The sequence below is a fragment of the Erinaceus europaeus genome, chromosome 3 (genome assembly GCF_950295315.1).
Source record: "Erinaceus europaeus chromosome 3, mEriEur2.1, whole genome shotgun sequence".
Classification (NCBI taxonomy): Eukaryota; Metazoa; Chordata; class Mammalia; order Eulipotyphla; family Erinaceidae; genus Erinaceus; species Erinaceus europaeus.
The window spans coordinates 81,204,015-81,221,641 of NC_080164.1; the positions used below are offsets into that span (position 1 = coordinate 81,204,015).

The window sequence follows — 17,627 nt, forward strand, 5'->3', positions numbered from 1 at the left end:
TAGTTTGAGTTTCCACATATATGAGACTGTGTAATGCCTATAATTGTAAATGATTTCCTGAGAGCTCACAGTGAATCAGGCACTGTCCTACCTCTTGTAAATATATTAACAAGTTAGCTCTTTTTTTTTTTTTTTTCCTCCAGGGTTATTGCTGGGCTCGGTGCCTGCACCATGAATCCACCGCTCCTGGAGGCCATTTTCCCCCTTTTGTTGCCCTTGTTGTTGTAGCCTCATTGTGGTTATTATTATTACCATTGTTGATGTTGTTCGTTGTGGGATAGGACAGAGAGAAATGGAGAGAGGAGGGGAAGACAGAGAGGGGGAGAGAAAGATAGACACCTGAAGACCTGCTTCACCGACTGTGAAGTGACTCCCCTGCAGGTGGGGAGCCGGGGGCTCGAACCGGGACCCTTACGCCAGTCCTTGCACTTTGCGCCACGTGCGCTTAACCCACTGCACCACCGCCTGACCCCCAACAAGTTAGCTCTTAAAAGAGCTATGTAGCAATTTAGAAAAGATGAATCCTGCCACTTTTGACTAACGAATGGAATTTGAGGTGAGAGCACTAAGCAAAGCATTCCAAAAGGACAAGACATTGTGATTTCATTTATATTTGGAATGTAAAGAAACTAAGCAAACCCACTAATAAATCAGATCCAAATCAAACTCCTAGATCCTGGTGATAGCATGTGGTTCCCACAAGGCAAAGTAGCAGGGGGAGGGAGGTGGAATGCAGAAAAGGTGGTGGGTTTGGCACATAGTATCAGGTGTGAGTTGTACCCCTAAAATTTAACAGAACCCTGTAAACAAACAACAATAAACAACCCCATAGGCAAAGCAGAGTGGCTAATATACCACACAAGTAGCAGCTAGAAAAGGACACAAATGGATTCAAATTCACAACTTCTTAATTAAGAATTTTAACTATACTCCCACTGGTTTGTCCTGAGAATTACATAAGACAAGGGGAGAATCCCACTCTACCCTTCCAGAAATGGCAGGCACCTATTAATGCACACTGCTCCATCTGGTACCTGCATACAGTAAAGATCATTTCCAACACTTTTCACCCATGTGATACAAGCAAGCACCCCACTTTCTACACTCTTCTGAGGTAGGTAGGATATGGCCTCTGTGCTGTTAGGAAGCTAACAGATGAACGACAGGTGGCTGGCTCCCTACCAGGTGTCTGTATAGAGCAATCTCTTTGCAAAGAGTAGCTGTGGGATTCTCAGTTCTGGCAGAGCTCCTCACCATTCTCAGTTCTGAGGGGATGTGTTCCACATCCGTTCCTTGCCCTCAGCCGCTGTCCATACCTTGTGCAAAGGACCAGGCTAACCCGAGTACACCATCTATTCTCTCATGAAGAAGGCACACGGAACTGGAAGCCTCTTGTGCAACCAGAGGTTAGAATATCTTTTGAGTCACTGAAAGCATGATCAGCAATCAAGAGATGAGGTCTGTGAAGAAACTCAAAGGTGGCACAGTGGCTAAAGTGTTTAAAGTGTTGGACTTTCAAGCATTAGGTCCTGAGTTTGATCTCTGGCATCAATCACATGCCATAGAGATGCTCTGGTTCTCTCTCTCTCTCTCTCTCATCTCTCTCTCTCTCTCTCTCTCTCTCTCCCTCTCTCTCCTCATAAAATGATAAACCCACAACGATCCTGGGTCCATACTCCCAGAGGGATAGAGAATGGGAAAGCTATCAGGGGATGGGATAGGATGTGGAGATCAGGTGGTGGGAATTTGTGTGGAGTTGTACCCCTCTTATCCTACGGTTTTGTTAATGTTTCCTTTGTTAGATAAATAAATAAATAAAATGATAAATAAATAAACCTTTTTAAAAATTTAAAGAAGAACCACCAATGCACAAAGACACAAGTTTAAGCTCCTGCTCCCATCTCGGGGAGAAAGCTTCACAGTCAGAGTAGCAGCTCTTCAGGAGTCTCTCTTCTCTGTATCTCTCTTCCTCTTGACTTCTTTCTGTCTTTCCTCCTGTATAAAAAATGTCATCCAGGATTGGTGGAGTCATGTAGGCACCAAGTCCCAGTAATAATCCTGCCGACAAATTGTCAACTGAAAAAGAAAGCAGCAAGAAAGGGAGGATTCTGCACACCAGCCCACAGTCCTGATGTGGGAATTAACGGTGCCCATTGGCTTATGGCCACTTGACTGTCCTCTACTCCATATTCACAACCACACTATGATGTTCATCTCCCAAATGTCCTGGAGCTTGGGTCATGTGTCAGTGGCGTGTAAAGTTCCCCAGTGGTCCAGGCGATGGTCCTGGGGGAGAGGGGCACTCTGTCTCTCTTATCTCTGTGTCTCTCTTCCTATCTGAAAAAGTTAGCCAGGTGAGGTGGAGTCTCTGTGACGATAAAAAAAAAAATAGTTCCGGGGGTTGGCGGTAGCACAGTGGGTTAAGGACACATGGCTTGAAGTGCAAGGATCAGCATCAGGATCCTAGTTCGAGTCCCCAGCTCCCCACCTGCAGGGGGGTCACTTCACAGGGTGAAGCAGGTCTGCAGGTGTCTATCATTTTCTCCCCCTCTATGTCTTCCCCTTCTCTCTCGATTTCTCTCTGTTTTATTCAACAACAATGACAGCAATAATAACAACAATAATAACAACAGTGATAAACAAGGGCAACAAAAGGAAAAAAATAGCCTCCGGGAGTAGTGGATTCATAGTTCTATTGCTTTACAGTTCAGACCCAACTTTTGGTTTAAATAGTTTATTTTTTCATCTTGGCTCCATGCATTGCTCAGGTTACATGGTAGGCTTTTATCCTGATAGACAAAAACACACAAATCAGAAAATGGAAATTGCTTTAGTGTAGAAGACTGAAAAATACCACTTCACACATAGATTACACCAAATTCCAACTTGGAGAGGTAAGGTGTCCCCTCCCCAAATAGTAAAGTTCAATGCTTTTAATCTTTTTAAAATATTTTTTTTCTTTCTCTCTTTTGCCAATTAATTGCCAGGGTTTAGTATTTACATGGTTCTTCCACTATAAGCATATAACCTTTCCTCTGTTTTTTTTTTTTTTTTTTTGATAGAGGTGAGACACACAGAGGGAGGAAGGGAGATAGAGAGGAGGAAAGGAAGGAAGGAGGAAGAGAAATAGAGAAAGAGAACAAGAAACAGACAGACATGGAGAGACACTACACCACTGTTTCACCTCCTGTGAAACTTTTCCCTGCAATGGAGACAGAGGCCCTCCAGTATGGTAACGTGACTCAACACCCAATCCAGAAGTATTTTAAACTTTTAGTAGAAGCTTTAGTTTTCTTTTAAAATATTTATTTATTTATTTATTTATTTATTTGATATAGACAGCCAAAAATTGAGAACAAAGAGGGAGACAGAGAGGGAGAGAAGCAGAGAGACACTTGAAGCACTGCTTTACCACTCACAAAGCTTTCCCCTGCAGGGCCTCAGACCTGAGTCCCTGCACATTGTAACATGTGTACTCAACCAGGTGCGCTACCACCTGGCCCCAGCAGAAGCTTCAGTGATATACATCTTAATCTGTGTCAGTCTCATCACTCTTAATAAGGTCTGGTCTATAATGAACAATCCACTTCTCAATAATGACTTTTAACGTTTTTGCTCTAAATACCGTGCTAAGCGTCTATTAACTAATGTTCTCTCCCTCAAGGCCCAGGGTTGTAGGTCTTACCAGTCTCATTTCACAGGTGAGGACACCAGGTGCTCAGGAAGAGACAAGCACCTGGCCAGACTCACAGTGGCAAAATGGAGGAGCTGAGATTGTATCAGAAGACTACACCTAGAATGGGGTTGTGTCTTCTGTCTCCAAGTTCAAGCTTCCCTCTTCATTAACATCATTTTGGGTCCTGCTTTCTCTTCTCTTCTCCAACCATATCCTCAGTGTCCCAGGGGCCTGGTCTTATTAGCAAGGGCCACTGGATGCAGGTCACCCTACTTTCTGGCCCCTGCATATCCACATTGTACCCTGAAAGGGCCATAAGCACTCGGCCAACTGTCATTGTGTCTCCTTTGAAGACTAGGGCCTGGGGTTTCTCTGGGGAATGGGGGACAGCTGGGCCTCACTCCTAGAAGACCTCTATCAGGTCAAGCTCTCTAGGTGCCCTGAGCTCTCTGCTGATGCAGACACCATCTATTGAGTCAGATCATTAGACCCTAACATGTGGTGGCAACAACTGGAAAAACATGAAAAAAAAAGTGGTTGCCCCTGTTGCCAGAGAAGTGACCCAGAAGAAGCTTGCTTACATCCAGAAGACAGTTTTCTAGGACTGGGTGGTGGTACACTCAGCAGAGCACATGTTACCATGTGCAAGGACCCAGGTTCAAGCCTGGGTGCCCATCCACAGTGGGGAAGCTTTTTGAGTAGTATAGCAGTGTTGCAGGTTTCTCTCCTTCTGTTTCTATGTCTCCTTCCTTCTCTATATCTCTCTGTCTCTGCCACTCTATAAAAACAGAAAGAAAGGAGGCTGGCAGTAGCTCAGTGGGTTAAGCACACATGGCGCAGAGCGCAAGGACCAGTGTAAGGATGTCAGTTCAAGCCCCCCACCCCGGCTCCCCACCTGCAGAGGAGTGGCTTCACGAGTGGTGAAGCAGGTCTTCAGCTGTCTATATTTCTCTTCCCCTCCTTTCTCCCTTTCTTTCTGTTCTATCCAGTAACAACAGCAATGGCAACAATAAAAATAATAACAAAGGCAACAAAAATGGGAAAATGGCCTCTAGGAGCAGTGGATTCATAGTGCAGGCACCAAGCCCCAGCAATAACCCTGGAGGCAAAAAAAAAAAAAAAAAAAAAAAGAAAGAAAGAAAGAAAAAAAGAAAGAAAGAAAGGGAAGGAAAAAAAAAAAGATAGCAAGATAACTCACTTGGGTAGGCTATAGCCCAGCCACCATGACACTGAGGTAAGCTTTGATGTCATGGTGTTTTTCACTCTGCCTCTGTCTTTCTATTTTAAAAAAAATTCAGCCTGGAGGGTGATGGCGCAGTGACAAATAAAAATGAAAGGAAAAGGAAAAAAAAAAATAGGGGGAGGGACACTAGAAATAGGGCTGATGCTTTCAGAAGCAGTCAACTTCAGGGGGCTCTGAGGCTACTTACCTTTTCATTTTTCTTCTCGTCTGCTTTGCACCCCATGTTGGTGGGGCTGAGTGTGGACAGGATGCTGCCAGGCACCACTCCGGACTCCCCGCTGAGGTTGGCGGCGCTGACGTTGGGAGGGGTGATGGCTGAGGCTGCAGAGGTGAGTGGGATGGCTGGTCGAGGCCCCTGGGCTGCAGCCCCACTCTGCAGGGGGGACTGCTGGATGTGCTGCGGAGACCCCGAGGAGTGGGGTCTGAGGCTTGTGCTAGGCAGGCGGGACGGGGAGCTCTGGGTACGCAGGGGTGACACCGTGGCTGTCGGTCGGTCCTGGGCCTGAGTCGAGGCAGCTGGAGCACAGGGTTGGCAAGAGAAGCATAAGATAAGCTTTCAACCTGTGAGGCCACTGCATTACATTATTCCTAGGATGTATGGTTTCTTTCTGAAGTCTCTCCAGATTTTGCCAACCCAACAAGGAGGTAAACTGAGCCTAAGCAGCAATGAAAGTACATTCCTGGGGCCGGGCAATAGCACATAATAAAAAGTGCAAGGACCTGCCTAAGGTTCCTTGTTTGAGCCTCCAGCTCTCTACCTGCAGTGGGGTCGCTTCACAAGCGATGAAGCAGGTCTGCAGGTATATATCTTTCTCCCTTTCTATCTTTTCCTCCCCTTTCAATTTCTCTCTGTCATATACAAAAGAAAATAAAGGTGAAAACAAAAGGCCTCAGGAGCAGTGGATTCACAGTGCAGGCACTGAGCCCCAATGATGACCCTGTAGGCAAAAAAAAAAAAAAAAAAAAGAAAAGAAAAAAAGAAAAAGAAAGTACATCCCTGTCTTCTTATTATTATTATTATCATTTTTATTATTGCCTCTAGTTGCTGGGGCTCAGTTCCAGCACTACAAATCCACTGCTCCTGGTGGCCCTTTTTTTCCTTTTAAGCTAATTTTTTAAATCGATTTAATAATGATTGACAAGATTGTAGGATAAGAGGGTACAGTTTAAACCACCAGAGTTCTGTATGCCATCCCCTCCATTGGAATGTTCCCTATTCTTTTTTTTTTTAATTATTTATTTAAGAAAGGAGACATTAACAACTAGCAAGTAGGAGTCTAGCTACAGGCTGCCAACAAAATCACTTCCTAAGATTAATGATGTCAGTGTCCTCAAAACATTGGTATTAACTCTGCCCTTTATTAATGAATTTCCTTCTAAACAAAGCAGCATATATTTTAAATTCATTTATTTATGATAGAGAAGAGAAGAGAACACCAGAGCACCACTTTGGCACATGCAATGCTGGGGAGCAAACTCAGGACGTCATGTTTCTAAGCTCAGCAATTTCACCACTGTGCCACCTCTTGGGTTGCAACACAGCACCATATTAAAACTGGTTCTGTGCCACTAATTCAGTAATTTTGAATAATTGTCTCATCACTGACTACGTAGTATGCAGACAGTGGCCCAGCTGGAGAGCCAGGTGGGTGCGCCCAGGTTCCAGCAGTGGATCTTGATTCGCACCCACTGTCCTGTCTCATACTGGACAGGCCCACTTGTGCCAGAGAAAAAGCACACGTCACATTGTTATTATGTTCAATCGCCAGAACTCATGGCATTCATGGCCTCTACAACACACGCGTACGTGCACGCACACACAAAAGCAATAAAATGAAATTTCTAGTTCCAACTCTGCCATGAACTGATAAGGTAAACCCCAGCAGTACTTTCTGGGCTGGGAAAGAACCTTTCTCTCCTCTCTCTCTCTCTCTCTCTCTCTCTCTCTCTCTCTCTCTCTCACACACACACACACACACACACCAGGTGGCCCCATCTTCCAGGGCTTGGAGAGGGCCAGCGAGTGCAGACATTCTGGGACCTGGGGGCACCTGCTGTCTCTAAGAGGTGAAATACATAAAGGTTGATTTACAGGTTGAAAAAAACAAAACGAAACTCCAGGTGTGATGCCTCATTCACTGTGACTGCACATTCTAAAAGGAAGAGCAGGGCTGGCAATTCTGCAGATCAATGAAGCCACTGGGTCATTTAATCGCCCCAGTTAGCCAGAACTCCGAAGGCCCTCCTGGGGCCATCTATCTGCCTCTCACTATGTGTCTGAACTCTCCCTCACCCCAGTCCTCAGCCCCTGAGACATGAGGCGACTACTCAGCTAGGGACAATAACCACACTTGGGCTCTGGAAACCAGTCTGCTGAGGCTGCTCAAGGTTCTCTGTTGAGTCTCATGTAACTGCTGCTTCACCTTGCAACACTGGAAACAGAAAGAGAGTGGATGTTTCCAGCATTCCAGCAAGTTCAGCTCTCCTCTTCCCTCTTTCAGTCACCCCTGGGAGCTCTTCACAAATGGAGGCTCTCTTTCTAGTCCCACAGACAGGGTGTCAGCCCAATCTCTAACTCATCGCAGCTAATGGCTCAGATACACCTGTCCTAACTCACCTGTCCTAACACATCTTTTCAACTCACCTGTCCAAACTCATCTGTCCTAGTCACCCTGAGTGACCAGGGCAGCTGTCTTCTGCAACCTTTGCTCGAATGACTCTTTTCTAAGGTATTTCTTTCAGTATCCTTTATTTTTGCCAGACTGTTCATTTTCCATCTCCTCCTGCTGTGTGAACACCAGGGGGCTGGAGGCATTTTCTGTTTTTTTTTTTAATTTTTAAAGATTTATTATTTATTAATCAGACAGAGAGCAAAGAGATAGGGAGGAGAGAGGAAGGAAGGGAAGGTGAACAAAAGCATCACTTTGACACAGGGATTGAACTCAGGATCTCATGCTTGAGAGTCCAGTGCTTTATCCACTGCAACATCTTCTGGTCTGCTGCATTTTCTGTTTTACTTACTAATATATCCCAAACATCTAGAGGAGTGCTTAGCATTTAGCAGGTGCTTAACTAGTGTCTAGAGGGAATGAGCAAGTCTTGGAAAAGAGAGCTTCAATCAAAAAAATCAATGCAGATTTCACAGGATCAAAGTCTGTACAAAACAATATTCCAAAAAAAATCAAATAAAAACAAAAACAACAAAAAAAAGAAACAACATTCCATGAGAAACAGAAGTGTGAGCAACCACACTATAAATCATTAACCCTCAAGAAACAGGAAACGGAAAAAAGCAACAATGAAGTATGGCATTCTGTTGAAAAATTGTAAGGCTCTTCCTTCACTTACTTTCCTCCCCACTCTTTTTTTTTCCCCTGCCACTAGGGTTATCTCAGGGGCTTGATGCCTGCATGATCACATAACTCCCAGCAGCCATTCTGTTTGTCATAGTGAGAGAGAGAGAGAGAGAGAGAGAGAGAGAGAGAGAGAGAGGAAGAGGGGGGGAGAGACATTTGCTGCACAGCTCCACCACTTTTGAAAATTTCCCTCTGTAGGCAGGCACCTGGGGCTTGAACCCAGGTCCCAGAGCATGGTAATGAGTGCACTCTACTGGGTGAACCATCACCACCTAGCCCCTCTACTCCCCAGTCTTAATGTGCCATCTTTTCTGCATACCCAACATGCACTCTGGTGCTTTCCGAACTGTGAGACTGTTTTCTTGTTCTTATCTCTGAGTGGGAGCAGAGAGGGAAGTTGTAGAGACCCCTCTGTGTTCCCAGGTCTGGCAGAAGACCTTAAGTGCTCCTGCTTGTGCTGAATCCTGGAATAAGGATGAGTGGACACAGGCATCTTGCAAGGTGAGTTTTGCCCTTGGAAAAAGGAGTCACATTCATCAAGCAGAACAAATCATATTGGACACTCCGGCTAAATGCAATTCGGCCTTTGTCCCATTGCCCGACTTGGGCTGAAGATGAGGACACTGATGAAATGCCTTTCAACTGCCTGGGCTGGGCCCACTGAAATAGGCAATTACAGCTGTGAGCAATTCATTACGTGCACTGTCAAGAGTGGCACTTCTCTCTCCCCTCCCTTTCCCTCTCCAACCCCCCTCTCTCTCAGTGCAGAACAAAGTGGAAAACGCTGTGGGGACTCCATGGCATTCAATTTACTGATACCACGTGGAAGGAGCCATTCTTTAACCTGACTGTGACAGCCATCGTGCGGGGACCACAGAAGTGGCTCTACCCATCCTGTGACTCCTCCCACATGCAAAATTAAACTGATGGAAGAGAGTGCTTGTCACACTGCAGTGGTTGCTACGGTGATGGATGGCTGGGCTGCAGGTCTGTGCTGCCCCTGGCCGTGCCCATTTCTTTTGATTCTGCTTGTTATTCCATTGAGAGAGAAGTGACTGGTGGGACCCATTTTCTCCCTAGAACTGGGTTGTGGCTGGTGATGCATGGTAACTACATCATCTTCTGGCACGTGGGGCAGATAACCCAGCGCTGCCATTCTGGGTGTCAGCGAGAAGCACAGGGCTGCCCAAACTTTCTGCTCCACAGGGAATGTTGCCATGGGGATGAGAGGTTTATAACCAGAAAAGACCTGACTTGGGCTGTTAACTGGCTGGGTCCTCCCTGGGGCCCTACAAGATCAGGACACTGCTTTAGCACAGCAATCAGTACGTTAGGCACTGGGCTCACTGTAATGGCAACATCCCTAGCTAGAGGCTATAATAATCACTTTCTGGGATGGGTGGTGGCTCAACGGGTAGAGCACACACATTTCCATTTGGAGGACTCAGGTTCAAGTCACTGGTCCCCACCTGCATGTGGGAATTCTTAAGCAATGAAGCACTGCTGCAGGTGTCTTTCCCTCTCCCCATTTCAGCTTTCTGCTCTCATCCTCTGTCAAAGTAAAAAATGGACACTGGGAGCAGTGGTATTATTTAGGAACCACTCCCCCTGCAATAACCCTGGTGGCAAAAATAAATAAATGCCTTCTGATTAATTTCAGCCAAATGATAAGAAAGCTGAGGGGAAGGGTAAGACCTCGTCCCAGACAGCATTGCTGAGGAGCTCTGTCAGTGCAAAGTTAACTAGTTCTTTCCCAGGGCCCTCAAAGTCAGAGGAATGTCTGTATAGAACCCACTCTTAACTAATGTAAGCAGAAGAGACATGTGTGGAAGACTGGTAGGCACTTAACAGACAGGTCTCTAGATGGGAAGCAACCCTGGGGGCTCCACAGCCAAGGAGATGACAAGCCTGCATGTGGGTCCCCCATCTTACTGCTGGGCATAGTGCAGTGCCATGCACCCTGAGGGTACCATAGGGTGTCAGGGACCCAGCCTGCACTCACAGTCAGTGCTGGACACTGAGGCCACCTGCAGCCCCAGGGAAGTCAAAGGTTTATTGTTTCTTAATCAGATAGAGAGCAAAGAGATAGGGAGGAGGAGAGAGGGAGGAAAGGAGGGTGAACAAAAGCATCACTTTGACACAGGGATTGAACTCAGGATCTCATGCTTGACAGTCCAGTGCTTTATCCACTGCACCATCTCCTGGTCTGCTGCATTTGCTGTTTTATTCACAAAACCCCAAAGCATTCCATATGCTCTCTCATTACTGACTTCTCAACAGGAGCACATAATGGCAGATCTGTGCCCCAAATCCTGGGCTTTGTGGCCATTCTCGGCCTTCCCAAGCTGGTGGGTCAGCAGGGCCACTGACACCCTAGCCTAGGCAAGTGGGAGCCACATACTTGGGAACTGAGGCCATGAAGGAGGCAGCTCCCAGCCAGCATCAGTGCACTTCTCATGGGTTGACATCGTGTCCCCCACAAACGTGTCACCTCTGGGCCCTTCTAGGGTTGGGGTTCCATCACCACTCTCCCTGGACCTTTCTAGGCTAGCAGATGCCATCTGCATTCTCCCTGGGCCCTTCTAGGCTTGGGGTGACTCTCCCTGACACCCAGCTCAGAAACAACACACTGCACTTAGCTCCTTGCACTCTGGGGGATTCCCACTGAGGCCATCCACCAGTCACAGCCCCTCTTTCTCCAAAATCTCTTATGATTCTGTTGTAATTCTGCAACCCCATTCACCAGGCTGTCTCACTGCCACCTGTCACCCGGCACCACAACCACACCTCTAGAGCTGTAAGTCTTGGGCTGCCACTTGTCAGCCCTTCCAACTGTGCCTAAACACACTTGGTAGAAGGCCCTCTCTTGGCTCCCCACTGCCTTTCAGAAAGAATCCAGGGGATAGGAGGTGGTCCACCTATTAAAACTCACACATTGTCTGTGTGAGGACTTGGCCTCTAGGCTCCAGCTAGCTAGCACATGGGAGTTCTTGCAGGGGAGGAAGCTTCATGAACAATGGGGCAATGCAGGGGTGTCTCTTCTTTCTGTCTTTCCCCCTCTGTCTAAAAGAAAGGGGGGACAAAAACAAAGAAAAAAGTGGTCATGGGGAGCAATAGAGTTGTGAAGATACAGTAACCCAGTGAGCTTGATGGAGAGAGAGAGAGGGAGGGAGAGAGAGAATGTGTGTGTGTAAGGGGGATCGATTGATTTAACACCTCCTGGTCCTTTGGTATCAATTTACATTTAGTGTTTTCAGTGCCATGCCCTGGGCACTTGAATCATCCTCTCACTCTCTCACAAAAAAGAAATAGCTGAAATGTACTTCTAGATGGGCCCCAGAGGAGGCTCTGGGCCTTTTACTGAGAATGAAATAGAAGTCCCAGCAATAACTGCCACATGGTCCCATGGACACAGCTCTGTGCCCTGCAGTTACTGCTGGTGGGAAGAACAGCCCCATCTCCTTTCTGTCCCATCAGCTGGTCTCAGAGGGGAATGTGGTCTCTGCTGCATTCAGTATGTGTATCCTGACTTCACACCTTTAGACTTGCTTTCTGGAGCCTTCCTAAAAACGGGTGCACTTAGAAAGGAAAAAAACAACTACTGGATGGGTTTGCTTATATGTAGAATATAGAGAATTAAAACAGACACACACATACACACACACACACACACGCCAAACTGTAAACTGTCTCTGAGAGAGAGAGAATGTTTGCTGGGGGTGGGGAGGTACAGAACTTTGGAGGTGGATATGATGTAGAGATAAACCTACTAATAAAATTTTTAGTAAATTAAAAAGGGTGCACGTTATGCCTTTGAAGACTTTACATTTCTGTTACTCCTATGCCTTGCTTTGAGGAGACAACAGAAAATGAGATTGGGGGGTGGTGCAGGTGTAATCTGTCACTGAGTGAACCTCAGGGCTATACCTGCCCTCCCCAACCCCCCACTGCCACCCAGTTCTGCTCTACAGTTTAGGGGAGTTACTGGTGGGGGCTCCTGGGTCACCCTTAGCCACTCCTGTGCACTCAGGGCTAATCTTCCAAAAATAATGTTTATCTCCAAGATCTGCCCCAAACTTTGTCTTCACTTTGGGCCCCACTGGGACAGACTTTTTTTCCTTTCAGTTGTGTCATCCCCGACTACTCATGAAGCCACTCCTCTGGCTCCAGAGCATCCAGGAAAGGAGAGGCTGGGCCTGTGCTGCCTCCCTGCCTGGGTGCTGAGACCCCTGGGAGCCCCGGCCTGTCCTAAACCCTCTTTGGAGATTCCAAAGAGGCACCTACACCAATCTTACCAGCCCATGTGGTCTTCTTGCAACTAGGGGGTGGAGAAATGCTCATGAATTCTCTAATCCATCCCAGATGCCAGGGGGAGGAGGAGCCAAGGATAAGCCCATGTGCCCCTACTAGAGGCAGATCTGGGCAAAATGCTGCTTACTCTTCTCTGAGATGCCTTCTCTGTCACATCTGTCCAATGCTCCAGGAAGCTAGATCCTGAGAGGTGGATACATACCTGGAGGAGCAGTGCTCCGGGCTTGGCTGGTGGTAGGCTGTGCCGAGTGCCACAGACAGGTACCAGCAGGGGGAGAAATAGCCTGAGAGGTACTGAGAGGTGGTGTGGGCCTTGGGGCTGTGGCTGGGCTGCTCAGACTTCCGCCGCCAGGATGGATAGTCGTAGCCATGCCTTTGGCCAGTGGAGAACCTCCAACCACATTATTCCGGGGTGGCACAGCCCCTCCTATGGGAACTCTATGGAAATAAAGACGGCCACTGGTAAAGGAAGGTCCATGCTTACTTCTCGACCCTGAACGATGAAGAGAATGCTACAATAATGTCAAGGCCATCCTTGCTGACAAACAGTGCCCAGAGCTCAGGCTCAGCACCAGGACACCACACAACCTCCATGGGCTCAGTTGCATTGTGAACATGTAGTACAGAGCTGAAGAGCCCCGAGACAGAGGGGGCAAGATCCACCCATCGTTTTGCTCTGGAGCCGTAGTCCCCATGATCCTATAAATAGTTGTATGTTCCCAGAGGCATTCAGAAAAGCTGTGACGTGGTCCTGTCTTCTGAGGCGTGGACACACACTGACCTGGACCTCTGACAAAGCTGCCTGCTCAGTTCTGCCAACCTCAGGGCAAGAACATGGCCAGTCACTTCTGAGTGGAGCTAGAGAACCGACAGCTTCATGTCAGAAATAGATGCCTTTTTCACCCAACAATTCCAGAGGCAACCTGCTTAAACAGGTTTAAAAACTACAAGATGGAGCTGAGCGTTGGCACACTCAGTTGAACACACACATTACCATCTGCAAGGACCCAGGTTTAAGTCCCTGGTCCCCACCTGCAGGCAGGAAGCTTCACTAGCAGTGGAGCAGTCCTGCATCATATATCTCTCTCCATCTCTCACCCTCTATTTTTTTTTTTGCCTCCAGGGTTATCGCTGGGGCTCAGTGCCTGCACCATGAATCCACTGATCCTGGAGGCCATCCCCCCCCCATTTTTGTTGCCCTTGTTGTTGCACTTATTGTAGTTGTTATTGTTGTCAGAGCTGTTGCTGTTGGGAGAAATGGAGAGAGGAGGGGAAGACAGACAGAGAGGAGGAGAAAAAGATAGATACCTGCAGACCTGCTTCACTGCCTGTGAAGCGATCCCCTGCAGGTGGGGAGCTGGGGGTTGGAAGGTCCTTGCATTTTGCGCCATGTGCACTTAACCCGCTGCACTACCGCCCAGCCCCCCCCCCCCCATTTAAAAAAGAAAGAAGGAAGAAGAAAAATGACTGCCAGGAGTGGCAGACTCATGCAGCCACCGAGCCCCAGCAATAACACTGGTGGCAAAAAATAAAATAAAATAAAAATAAAGCGAATCAAAAAAAAAAATACAAGGGGGGGGATTAAAAATTTGAAGTGGACTTTAACCATTTCATGCTACATGTACTTAGCACTACGACACTCATGGCTGTGAGGATGAGTGTGGTGGTGGTGTTGATTTGGAGGGTTTGAGAGCTCCAGAGGGTCCTGTTTCAAGGGTCCAGAATGCCTTTCATGCATCTAAGAACCAGTTGAAGATTCCTCACCCCCCAGTCTCTCTGGGTAAGATCCTATAAACCACACAAGATCAAGAGCAGGCACTCTGGGTTCCAGCAGGTGGCATCTATATCCTGGCACACTTGGGCTGTGACTTCAGTTGGGTTAGAGCCCCCAGACACAGACCCAGGGCTTCTGAGGGAAAGCTAAGGGGAGAAAGACTTCCTGGAAGAGGTTCAGGTAGTCCAGGGGCCATGAAGCCATGCGCTGACATGTCCTTCTGAGCTCCATGGCTTCATCTACTGTCTGCACAAGTTCACAGGTCTGCCCTGGTCGAGATACTGTGCAAAATCAAACCTGCTGTTGAACTCACTTCTAGCTGAGAAAGCCATTATTTTTATTTTAATTTTTGTTTTATTTTATTGCCTGCACTATGAATCCACTGCTTCTGTGGGCATTTTTTTTTTGATAGGACAGACAGAATTGAGGCGGGGGAGATAGAAAGGGAGAAAGAGAGAGAGAGAGAGAGAGACACCTGCAGACCTGCTTTACCACTTGTGATGTTTCCCCCCGGCAAGTGGGGAGCCAGGGACTCGAACCAGGATCCTTGAGCAGGTCATTGTGCTTCATACTACGTGCGTTTAACTCACATAGTGTACCACTGCCCAACCCCCTCAAGGAAGCCATTTAAAAAAAATATTTATTTATTTTCCATTTTGCTGCCCTTGTTGTTTAACATTGTTGTGATTATTGATGTCTTTGTTGTTGGATAGGACAGAGAGAAATGGATAGAGGAGGGGAAGACAGAGAGGGGGAGCCACTTGTAAAGTGACTCCCCTGCAGATGGGGAGCCGGGGGCTCGAACCGGGATCATTACGCTGGTCCCTGCGCTTTGCGTCATGTGTGCTTAACCTGCTGGGCCACCGCCCGACTCCCCACAAGAAAGCCATTTTTAAAAGACATTTCTTTCTTTATTTTTTTTACCAGAGAGATACCGAAAGAGAGAGACCAGTGACCCCCTCCCATCTGGATTATTGTGGTGTCAGAGATAGAACTTGAGGTGTACTAAAGCTCTAACATATTGAGCTATTTCTCCAGCTCCAGAAGCAACTGTTTAAAATGGAATATAACGGGGTTTGCAAAACAGCTCACTTGGATAGTGTGTTGCTGTGCCATGTGTGCCACCCAGGTCTGAACCCGGCTCCCACTGCATTCTGAAGGGTGCTTCGGTGATGTGCTGTGGTCTCTTTCACTCTCCTCTCTTTGCCTCTCTGTCTCACTTTTTCTATTTGAAAATACTCAGGAGCAGTGAAGCTCCAGAGAAGACAAAAAAAAAAAGTAGAGGCATGAGGAAGTAATGAGTGAACTGTGCTTCCCCCCAGGGGGGGCAGTGGCTCTTTGGGTGCTTTGAAAAGTGTGACTCGATCTCATCACATCAGTGCAAGGTCTGGGCTTCTTTGAAGTCTCCCTCAGCCAGAGACCTGAGGCCACATCTTCAGTTTGTTGGCTTTGAAACCTGGGAAGGGTTTCAGTGGGTGAGACAGAAATCAAATCACTTCCATGGAACTTTCAAAGGCAGCATTCTTCAAAAACAATACCTAGCAAAAATGTTGCCTTTTTCTTTTAACCTTATAAAGGTAATTTTACAGAAATCTGCAAGATACGGGAAGGCACAAGGAAGAAAAATTATTTCATTACTCACTCACTGGCATTGTTAAGTTCTGGGATTAGATGGTTTTTCTTTTTGTTTTGTTTTGTTTTTTGTCACCAGGGTTATTGCTGGGGCTTGGTGTCTATATAACTCCACAGCTCCTAGTGGCCATCTTCTTTTTGCTTTTTTATGGGGAGAGAGAGATAGAGATAGAGACAGAGACAGACATAGAGAGAGACAAGGTGCTGCAGCACTGCTCCACTGCTTGTGAAGCTTTCTCCCTGCAGGTGGGGACCAGGGACTTGAACCCAGGACCTCATGCATGGTAGCCTGTTACATCATCCCTCTCTTCGTGTTTCCTTTCTATGTGAGCACATATGTGCCTTATGCAGAGGTTCATTTATGATCACACATGCATGAACACTGTGCAGAGGTCCATACACAGGAGCCCATAGGTTCACTCTGGGATCCTGCTAGCACCCCACCCCCCAGTATGAGGCCTTGACTCCTACTGTGTTCAGGGCTTCTCAGGGAGAGTCAGCCAAGCCCTAGTCAGAGTAGGAGAGGCTTGCTGTGCACATTTGGGGGCTGTGCAGGCTCAGAGTGTGCCCTGCAGGGTGGGTGTTGATGCTGACCTGTACAATGGGGTTCCCAAAGCACAGCCTGACTTCACTGTGAGGGGAGCTGGCAGGGAGCACAGTGGGCATTTCTCACCTGGAGACAGGTGTCACGTAGTTCCCTGGGAACACCCCCGAGAGCCCGTTCCTCAGGGCCATCCCCTTAAACCAGCCATCCTGGCACTTCTCGAGGACTCGGTACATCTCACCCTTACGCAATTCCAGCTCATCATTCTTCTGGGGCTTGTAGGGATAGAGGGCCAGGTATCTGTAGGAGACAGGGCCACAGGTCAGTCGTTGTCAGTGGGGCTGGACCCTGGGCCACCATCACAGGGAAGCCCATCTCTAAAGAATCCAAACTACAAGGAAGAGCTTAACACACACTAACTCAGACCTGCTATTCTTTTATCATTATTATTACTAGTGATTTAATAATGATTGACAAGACTGTGGGCTAAGAGGGACACAACTCCATACAATTTCCACCATCAGAGTTCCATATACCCTCCCTTCCACTGGAAGGGTCTCTAGTCTTTATCCCTCTGGGAGTATGGACCAAAGATTTTTATGGGGTGCAGAGGGTGATATTTTAAATTTTTTATTAGTGATTTAATATTGACTTACACAATTGTGAGATAACAGGTTAATTCCACATCTTTCCTACCACCAGAATTCTGTGTCCCCATTCCCTCAATTGGAAACCACAGTAGTTCTCCCAAGGTCACGGATATGGGTTTGGGATGATTTTTATTTCTATAAATATCTGTGTATATATATATTTGCCCATTTTTTTCTATAGTCCTGCCTTCTCTTTCTTTTTAAGTCATACCTACACCTGCTACTACTTTTGAATGCCCTTCCTTTTTTCCTCTTCTCTGGCTTCTGAGTTGGGAGGTTAGAACCCTCTGGTCATCTTCCCCTAAGATTTTTCCTTCCTTGGGAATATGGATCAAAATTCTTTTTGGGGTGCACAAGGTGGCTTCTGTAATTGCTTCTCCGCTGGACATGGATGATGGTAGGTCGATCCATATCCCCAGCCTGTCTCTATCTTTCCCTAAT

At 47.1% G+C, this 17,627-nt stretch overlaps 1 protein-coding gene across 1 annotated transcript in view; it reads right to left on the bottom strand.

Moving 5' to 3' along the window:
• The window catches only part of SH3RF3 (SH3 domain containing ring finger 3), a 110,305-nt gene that overhangs the window by 12,720 nt on the left and 79,958 nt on the right, over window positions 1-17,627 (bottom strand). Inside the window, exons 9-11 of the mRNA XM_060188439.1 lie at window positions 16,666-16,836; window positions 12,789-13,024; window positions 5,107-5,435 (exon numbers count right to left, since the gene is read on the bottom strand). Coding sequence (XP_060044422.1) covers window positions 5,107-5,435; window positions 12,789-13,024; window positions 16,666-16,836 — 736 coding nt within the window. The remainder of the gene's footprint in view (window positions 1-5,106; window positions 5,436-12,788; window positions 13,025-16,665; window positions 16,837-17,627) is intronic.